At 36.3% G+C, this 10,382-nt stretch overlaps 1 protein-coding gene across 1 annotated transcript in view; it reads right to left on the bottom strand.

The window, feature by feature from the left end:
• Positions 1-2,348: 2,348 nt before the first annotated feature.
• The window catches only part of LOC111989242 (alpha-dioxygenase PIOX), a 30,508-nt gene continuing 22,474 nt past the window's right edge, over positions 2,349-10,382 (bottom strand). Inside the window, exons 5-11 of the mRNA XM_065762370.1 lie at positions 5,358-5,570; positions 5,067-5,212; positions 4,507-4,734; positions 4,193-4,395; positions 3,854-4,097; positions 3,164-3,333; positions 2,349-2,395 (exon numbers count right to left, since the gene is read on the bottom strand). Coding sequence (XP_065618442.1) covers positions 2,349-2,395; positions 3,164-3,333; positions 3,854-4,097; positions 4,193-4,395; positions 4,507-4,734; positions 5,067-5,212; positions 5,358-5,570 — 1,251 coding nt within the window. The remainder of the gene's footprint in view (positions 2,396-3,163; positions 3,334-3,853; positions 4,098-4,192; positions 4,396-4,506; positions 4,735-5,066; positions 5,213-5,357; positions 5,571-10,382) is intronic.

Genomic DNA, 10,382 nt, shown 5'->3' with positions numbered 1-10,382 from the left:
TATTACTTGAAATGTAGAGAGGGAGAGAAAGAGAGACACTCATTTTCTCAATATACAAATAACAAAAGGCAGAAAAAAAGAAAAAAAAAAAAGAAAAAGGAAAAAAAAAAAAAAAACACTCACTCTCTCCATCTTGATTCTAAAAAAAAAAAAAAAAAAAAAAAAACTCTTTTTAGTTGACTTACTCATCAATTGGTGTTGGCAATAGACTTGGTGTGTTCACAGATCTTCATTTCAGGTTCGTTTTTTGTTTTCTCATCAATCTTCCCTTAGCCTATTTGGTTTTCTTCTTGGTTTGCTACTAGGTTTTTATTATCATTTTTTGCTTAACTTTTGTTGTACTATCTAGTCTTTATTCTTTTTTTTTTTTGCTCTTAAATTTTGATTTCTTTAGTATTCTCTAGAAAACTATGGAATGAACCCACTTAAAGCATTGATCCTAGTCCTACACTTTTTTTTTTTTTTTTTTTTTTGAGAAATTAGATTTAGTGGTATGGATGGATAGTTGGCTGGTCTTAGTGGATCAAGTTTAGTATTTTCTAGAAGACTGTGAATTTATAATTAAATATAATAAAATGTCCTGTTTAAAGTTTTTGCCTAGAGCCCCCAAAGTTGTTGAGCTGGTCCTGTTTTCTAGCCAAGTTATTGTTGCTATGGGCTATGGCAATGCAAATACCAACTCGAGTGGCTCATATTTGTACTATGGTTGATGGGATTACATAGGCTATTATGCTTGGAATAAATTTGGTATTGAAGGATATTATCTTTGAGAGTTTTGAGCAACTTAGGTCAGAGAAATCATCCACCACAGCAAATTATACATAATGACTGGCAGATTCTCATCAAAGTGGCATGCTATAGAAAAAGAAGCTCCAAGAGAAGTGGTTAAGCCTATGACGCCAAAACTCTGGATGGCAGTACTATATTCACAGGTGGCGCTAACAGTGGAAGGAAGCCATAGTCCCTTGCAATCCAAGATGCTCTGGTAGAGGCCATTCTTAAAGTTAAAGAATTAGGATTCAACCATGTTTTAATCCTTAGCAACAGAAAAAGATTAGAACAGGTCTATAACAAGCTCAGAACACCTTCATGGCAGGAACAAACCATGATGTCTGATCTAAACAATCTACAGCAACAAGGAATGGTCATGCACTCCATTTTTGTCCCTAAATCAGTGGTCTTACCTGCAATTGAACTAGCTACCCTAGCCACTAATTTTCCTGTACACCACTGTAGGCTATATCCGACACCTATGTAAGCCAAGGGGCTATACTTTGTTGTCTCTTATCATTTATATATACATGATTCTTTGGTATCAAAAAACAAAACTTGATAATATTGTTCAACTTGATATCTTGGGTACTTTTTGATCTACTTCAGTTAGTTTTTGCAATAGTTACAACATCAATCCCAACTCCTTTTAGCTAGTTATGTAGTTTCCCATCAAATTTGGATGGAAGATTGTCCACAGTTTCTTCGATATTGTGTTACCTCCAATTTACCTATGTTGTAATTCTTTATTTCCGCTATACATGTGATGCATACTCTTTCATTCTTTGGAAGAAAAATGTCCATTTCATAAAAAATATATTTATTATATTAATAATAATTAATTATGTTAAATGGCATATTTGGTTCTTAGCCTTTGACATATGTTTCAAAATTGTCCTTATATTTTAAACTATTTTATTTTAGTACCTATACTTTAAAAAAATATTTCAAAAAGGTCCTTACTCTCATCTAATTGATAGAAAATGCTTCCATGTGTGGCAAATAAAATTCATTTCGCATCATTAAAGTGACTTCGATTTCATGGATTTTATTTGTTACATCAGCATCTTTCATCCAACAAATGAAGACAAACATCTTTATACAACAGTTTGAAGTATATATAGACGATTTTGAAACGAATGTCAACAGTTGTGGACCAAATATAATAATTTAACCACAAAATGATGGAAGTTTTCATGGAAACATAATTCATTTTATGATTTTTTTTTCTAATTTAAAATTCAAGTTTAATAGATCTTATGATTCTTATCCATCCCTCTTCTTCTTCTAATCAAAATTACTAATAAAAAAAAAACTTTCTTTTTAAAGAAATTTTATCTCCAATATTTAAAGCAAGCAGCCTTAGTTTTCTCCCATAAATTTTTCGCATTCACATACACATAGAGAGATTAGTATAGTACAGCAACAATTATGAGTAGCTTATCCCTTATTAAGAACAAGAATAAACATCTTAAAGGCTTATGGTTAGTTCCATATTTTTCCTTCCGTAGAACATAAAATAGAGATAATAATAACTTAACTCCAAGTACAATGTTGTCATAATAAATGGCATTCACTTAGGAACACGAAAATAGACGAGAATTGTGAGAATTTGGAGGTGAATGTTGGAGTATGTGTGTGTTTCAAACACTTAATGTATGTTTGTGTCCCACATTGGTTAGGAATGAATCTTGTTATGAGTTTATAAGGCTTTGCACATCTTAAGTGGTAAGCTTGAAAGACAATGGGCTAAGGGTTGGGCTTGGGTTAAAGTTAAGATAGTCTCTATCTCTCTTGGGCCTGATTCTTTTCTCATTTCTTTTGGTTTTAGCCCATTTAGGTTCTGCCCGTTGGGCATTAAATAGCAGCCCGTTGGGGCATTTATTGTGCTGCCCGTTGGCTGCACAGTGTCTGTTGGTTCAACCCATCAACCCTCACTACATTAGCTTATAAACACTACAACACACACTATTCAATCATCACATTTTTCTCCTCTTTTCCAGCCACAAATCCCCTCTGTTTTTTGCTGCACAGAAAATTTCAGCTTCACAGAAAAAATTTCAGCTACAAAGAAAAAATTTCAGCTTCATTTTTTTTAAGGAAAGGAAAGGCAAGTAAGGTTGTTCCTAGTTCTTCTTGTTTGAGTGTTTGATCAACTTGAAGAAATTACTATAGTCTAATCTTGGGGGGTTGTTCGGCCAAGAGAGCCATTCACACCGAGTTCTACTCCGGGTGGCACGAATCAACCTTTAAAGACAACGCATTTGCGTGATTCTATAGTTTGTGAGATCTTTCTAACTCTATCTATTTATTTTTGTCATTGCTAATTTTTTTAGGGTTTGTATTGTTAAATCAAAACTTGTTTATTTAGCCATATTTTCCAACAGTGAATCCCACACTGAGAAAGCACTTGTAGAGTTTATCCATTTCATCACCATTATTGGGTAATGACGGTCTAGCACATCCTTCAAACTCTCTGTACTATTAACCCATTCGAGTCCTTTTTTGGTATATGTCTCTTCATTGAAATAGCTTGTAAAAAACCTATCTGCTTCCAATCTCCTGCATCCAACCCAAAATTGCATATTATAGCACACATAACCCAAAATTCAATATTGGGTCATTATAGGTTTATGTTGCACACTTTTTGCAAATGTGTACAACATTGTACACATTTGTTAACTCTACAATATAAATCTTACATTACTTGTACAATGTAAACTAAGAATTTTCCTACAATATTATTTTTAATATAATTCAATATGTTACTTATAAGAACATGACATTCCACCTACTTGTTCCACATCTAATTTGCATACAATAGTGTAACTTTGAAATAAAGGAATATGAACCATTTGTTGCATATCATATCACTTAATCTACCTCTAATTTTCCTTTTGGGTCTTCAAATTTCATGAACCTATACCATTACTATTAGACAAGACTATGGCAATTTTTTTTCACCTCCCCCAATTTTCTTCTAATAAAAATTAATTAATTGAATCCATTTTCAATTTTTTCACAATGGATTCAAGAAAGACTATTCTATCTTCCTTGCATATTTGTGGTTTTGCTTTATTACCTTGTTGCCATTACTAGGAATATTACAAAAGCTGTCTCACTAATAGCAAATCCTTTGATCTTCTTCTCTGCCATGAGACCCACAAGCAAATCGAGTTCTTCAACATCATCACCGTACACTTCCTTAAGTGTTTGAATTGCTTCTTTATCATCTGTTAGATCTTCCCATTTCGAAATTGGTATCAAAAGCAAAGCCCTACGGAACTCATTGTACCTTGCAATTTTCCTCTCCCTGTCCCTATAGACTACATTATGTATAGAGCATAAAACATGAGCACCACATTGTAAATCAATTATATAAATAAATGATCATGAAGATTAGTTATTACTAGCTGACTACCTTCAAGAGCCGCAAGGTCCACATGATCAGGCCTATCTTGTCCACCCACATCTTGGGTTATGAGATCTCTGAACCATGTAGGATAATTCCAAAGCTCTAACGCCCCGGAAGCTTGGTGGCCCATTGAAACCATTAGCATTTCAAACCCAATTTTCGCCAAGGCCTCTTCTCCTTTACGACCTATCAAATTTGGCATAGGAACCCTAAAAAACAACAATAACAATAATAATAATTAAGACAAATTGTCTAGTGTACAAGCAATTTTCATGAAACTTGTATGGACTAATTTGATGCTTAGTGAAAGAGAGTTATACTCTTCAATCAATGGTGGAGATTTGTTGGGTCCTGGTGTGACCGAGATGTCCCTTAGGTGAAGATTATCGGGTAAAAGTGAATGTAATCGATAAACACTAACAAACTCTTCAGTCAAAGAGTAGGGAACACCATGATTATTCGGTTTCTTTTGGCCCACCAAACCTCCCAAGATTGCTCCTCCCACATGCCCAAATGTATCCTTGAATTTCTTTCCCAACAATCCATACCTGAAATAGAATTTAAAAACCATATTAACAATCAATCTTGAACTTTTGATCATCCTTTAGGTGTTATAGTCATTCTATAGTTGAGATAATATACTAATTAAAAGTATTATATGTGAAAATTTCATCTTTTAGCAATGCAAAAGATGAAATTATAGATGATGCGTGTAAGTTTGTGCACAAAATTTCATTTTCAATTCTTGAAAATAAACCACAAAAATCGCCCCTTTTGCTTTCAATTTTCTTCCTATGTAAATATATAGAGTATAGACAGAGAATGTGATCAATCCAATAAATTAACTATGTAATTATCTTTGCTGAAAAATAAAGATTACCAGTTACCACGCATCCCTGCAAGCAACATATCAGTTTTAAGGAGCTCTACAGTCCAATCTATGGTATGGATCTTAGCAATCACTGCGGATGTCACTAGCCTTGCATAGCGATATAATTCTTCATCATCCAGGCTTGGATATTCTTTCTAAAAACATCGTGAAAATGAAGTAGTCGAGTTCAACTAATTCAATTGAAAAGTGGTCAATATTCACATGCCACGGCTCATCAAATCCCAAAAACAAGTAATTGAATCCCATTTTTCGTTTTTTGGATCATAAAGTACTACCTACCTTGAGGGCGTCGCAGACTGCATTGTGTTCTTTAATAAAGAGGGCCTGTAATGTTGAGACACCAATCCAACTATTACGAACATCTCCTGACACAGCAATGCCATCTTGGTCATGGAGAAGAAGACCATCTGGTGATATTTTGAGCTTCCCATCTTTGAGTGTTCTCACTTTTTTCAACGTTTTTACATTGCTCCCATATATAACACTTCCATCATATTCACCGTCATTCATGTGAAGTTTAGGAAATTTAAAAAAAAAAAGGAAAAAAAGTGAGAACTAAAAATTAATTACATAATTAGTGTTTTGTCATGGTCACTATTTTTTTGTTTTATTGTGCAAAGTGTTAACAAATAATATAGCAAAGTAAAATAGTTATAATTGGAAATTGATGCAAAGATACTAAGCCTATATTTGGATGGGGTCGAGTAACTTCTTGTATTATGCTATAATGACTAATTAATCACTACATTCAGCTTGTTATAGAGGGCTCTACTTTGTACTTTAAGACTCTTTTATTTATGGTTTTTTGTTTGGAATTGGCACACTTTAAATAATAGAAATGTAAAGTGTAAATTGTAAACTAGTTTCTTACCACCATGGCGTACGAGTGTTCGGTGTACCGGTCTTGATTTCATCAAAGCCAGTTGCAACCTCTTTTGTCTTGTAAAATTTGAAAGACTTGAGGGGGCATTGGTTTGCAACTTCTCTAGGTGCAATCAACTCAATCTACGATGGTTTTATCCAAAAGATAAAATATATATTTACACATTTAAGCATTGTGCTTTTTTTTCCTTCAAAAATTAAACAAATTGTTCTAAATTGTGTTGTCTATAAAGTATACCTGATTGGTATCCTCCAAGTGATCGACCCAATCATGTATCATAAGCTGAATCCAAGAAACTGCTATCATGTTGAATTGCTTTCCTGTGTCTTTGAATTTTCTCCGAGCAAGAAGTTTTGTGGCCACCACCATTGGATCTGGTTTCATTAACTACATGTTGTCCCAGCCAAGTTAATTATAACTAGTCGCAAATCTACACAATATGTGTGGAAAAATGTAATATGATTATTTTATAAGAATATAGTATAAAATTTGAAGGTTAAATAGTATATATGTGTGTGTGTGAGAGAGAGAGAGAGAGAGAGATTTAAAAGAATTTTCTATCTTTTTATAAATTTTATGTAATGGAATATATAATATATGTTGCTAAAGTTTCTCTATAACTCAAGAGACAAGAAAAATTATTATTTTCATTTAAAATGGTTCTATTTCATTATTTAGGTTAAATTAAATTTAAAGTCGTGTCAAGTCTCAAGTGTCACACTATTTAAAATTTTAAATAATATAATACTCTATTAAATCCATATATTAAAATTTTAACCATGAAAGAATCCTTCTAGGGACATTACGAAAAATAATTTCATCATGTTAGCTTACCGCCTACCTTTAAAAAATTCAAATTGAAAATTGTAATGAGCTTATTTGTGATGGTAGGTTAAATTAATAATACTATGAAATTGTTGTAAACTTTAATGGTATCACTAGCTTTATTTGAACTTGAAATTGACTTTCCCCCCTACAAAAGGTACCCCGGCCCCACCCTTCAACGAGCCATCAACCCCATCCACTACAAAGACTTTTGTTTTTTGTTGGGGGCTCACATGCATTGAAAATGAAAACCAAAAAACAGATTTTAGAATTAACTCTTTTTTTTTTTACAATACAAAAATTTTCGTTAAAAATTATACAACAAAATTTCTTTTAAAATCCTTAAAATATTTGTGAAATCACTTACAAAAATAAGAAAATAACAAATTTTTTTAAACAACAAAGAACATCATCAGTCTTGTGAAATGGACATATAATAATCATTGTGAACTATGTGTAAAGAGCATATATTGTTTACCGAGTACATATAATCTCACTCTTACATAGGTGAATTTCAACCGTATGTAAGAGGGGCATTACATATACTTCGTAACCAAAATCTTTTATTTTTATTTTTTATGTGATGGCGTGTTGCGTGTGTCTATATATATATATATATATGCACATATATAAGTTTTAACGAAATAAATATTTATTTTAGATTGTAAATTTATTTAAAAATAGATAATGAAAAATCTTTAGATTTCCTAGGAATTTTGGTATTAGAGTTCTGTGGGGCCAGCTATATAAGATGGTATTGGTAAGTTTGTAGGGAATGGGCCTGCGGCCCAATAGCCCAATCCGAGGACAGCAATCCGTCCGAGGATGATTTAATAAAAGCATGATACGACTAATATAAGAAGAAGAGCTAAGGGTTGCACATGAGAATCCAAAATGTGTCCGAGGAGAAGATTCACCTCAGAACGATAGTCCGAGGTGGACGTAACTATCTGATTACCCTAGGTAGTCCATAAGGTTGTATTATAATTGAGAAACGGATATGGGATAGTGGAGGCAACAAATATCTTCTGATGTTGCTACCTCCACATTAAATGCTTCCCAGCTAACTCTCTGACCGCATTAATATGGAGGTGATGCCTGAACAGTGATCAAGCAGCCTTATGATGGCTGGATGAGAATTCTAGAGAGAGGGAGATGGGATAGAAAGGAGTTCCCAGGGTGGAACCTATATGTGTACGGCGAAAGTAAAGGGAGGAACGTAGTATATGACATGAAAAGGAACGACATTGTAGAGAAGAAGAGGCTTTTCCTATCATTTAGAATTAGTTCTTTCATCCACTCTCTAAAAATTTATTATTTGGGCTTGTTGGACCGTTTTTCCTTTTCATTTTAGGAGGCTTTTCCAACTTGAGTCCCTACAATTGGCGCCGTCTGTGAGAAGAACTTGATCTATTTTTAGGGAAAGGTCAGTGCGCAGTTAAAATGGAAGAGGGAGCATCGCAACAACCAGTAGTGAACCCATAACAGACAGATGTTAACCCCCACCAGGCAGAGTCCAGGGTGTCCCAGCATGATAATTCGTTGGTAGTCCATGAACAAAGGGGGGATCGTGAGGGAAGTGTGCGAACAACCCATACTGAGAGAAGTCATTCTCAGGGCAGAAGCCATATTTCCCATGTAAAGAACAACGAGGACATGCAATGTGAGATAAACAAACTAAAAAGGGAATTGCGACACGAACGATGAAAGCGTAGGTCTCACCACTCCAGGCAATCTTCTGAAGAGTCCGATGACACCCGTTATAGGCAGAGGTCGAGAACTCTGCCCAGTGAATCTTTTTCCTACGATGAGGAGCACCACCATGGGCAGGGGGACAAGAGTCCACCTCGCCGGGGGTTGGGGAATGACGCTTTGAACAAAGCTTTGAGTCAGGTTTCAAAATCACCCTTCACGCGACGAATCGAGGATGCAGATCTTCCTCGGCGATTCTGCCAACCCACGTTCACCATTTATAATGGTAGGACGGATCCAGTGGAGCATGTCAGCCATTATAGTCAAAGAATGGTTGTTCATGCTAAGGACGAGGCCTTGATGTGTAAGGTTTTCCCATCTAGTCTGGGCCCAGTGGCGATGAGATGATTTAACGATCTGAGAGCAAATTCCATTAGCTCCTTTGAGAAGCTTACCCAGACTTTTGGGGCTCACTTTATCACCTGCAGGAGAGTCTCACAACCTTTGGGTTCGTTACTGTCCATGTCTATGCGCAAGGGGGAGATCCTGAAGGCCTATTCTGATAGTACTGGGAAATGTTCAACGAAGTAGATGGGGCCTACGATGATGTGGCCATTAATACTTTTACGGCTGGCCTGCCAACCGAGCATGATCTGAGGATATCCTTGACTGGCAAACCTGTTACCAGTGTGCGCCAGCTTATGGATCGGATTGACAAGTATAGAAGGGTAGAGAAGGATCAGATACAGGGTAGAGGCAAATCCAAGGTAATCCCTCAGGAAAGGAGGGATTTCAAGTCAAATCGGTATAACAATAATCAGCTTTGGAAGGATTTTGTGGGGCAATCAGGATCAACCAATTCTTAGGTGGTTAACGCGGTGTTTCGAGAACCGGTGCAATGGGTTCTGGGGAAGATAAAAGATGAGTCATTTTTCAGATGGCCCAATAGAATGGCAGGGGATCCTGCGAAACGTAATCGAAACCTCTACTGCCAATATCACCAGAATTATGGGCACACTATTGAGGATTGCAGAAATTTGTGGGATCATTTGGATCAACTGGTCTGAGAAGGAAAGTTGACCTAACTTCTGCACAATTCCAGTGGCCGAGGAAGTTAGGCAGGTTCGACATTTCGGGGAGCTGCTTCTTCAGGACCCCCCTAGGTACGATACACATTATATTCGCTGCCTCGAGTAGAACCGGATCCTGCCCCTCTAGGGTAATGTATGTGTCTCATTGTTTGGATGAAGGATCCGGTTCAATGTCGAAGAGAGCCAAATCGGAGACATCGCTGGTGTTGGTCTTTTTAGAGGAGGATAAGAAAGGAACCATACAACCACATGATGATGCTTTGGTGGTTACACTAAGGATTGGGGGGTATGATGTCAAGAGGGTGATGATTGACAAGGGTAGCGCAGCCGAGGTGATGTATCCCGACTTGTATAAGGGGTTAAATTTAAGACCCCAAGACTTGACAGCTTATAGTTCCCCATTGGTGTGTTTTGAGGGTAGGTCGGTCATTCCGATGGGCATGATTAGATTGCCTGTGCAGACTGGCTCAGATGTGGTAGAGGTAGATTTTATTGTAGTAGATGCTTTCTCTCCGTACACTGCTATTTTGGGTAGGCCTTGGCTGCATACTTTGGGGGCTGTCTCTTCTACACTTCATCAGAAGGTGAAGTATCCATCGGGAGGCTAGGTGTTAGAGATATTGGGGAATCAAACCATGGCTAGGCAATGCTTGGTAACAGCTATTCAACATCAGCTAGAGGCAGACATTTCAACCACGGCCGAGAATGATTTATAGCAATCAAAGTCTCCAACGACCCTTTCCTGCATGTCCGTTGGGGGAGTGGAGTGTGAAAGTTTGGAAAGGGTGAGTGTTGAGGATGACCCAGATAAGT

Source organism: Quercus suber, unplaced genomic scaffold (assembly GCF_002906115.3).
Source record: "Quercus suber isolate HL8 unplaced genomic scaffold, Cork oak 2.0 scaffold_455, whole genome shotgun sequence".
Taxonomy (NCBI): Eukaryota; Viridiplantae; Streptophyta; class Magnoliopsida; order Fagales; family Fagaceae; genus Quercus; species Quercus suber.
This window is presented reverse-complemented; position numbering and strand designations above follow the sequence as displayed.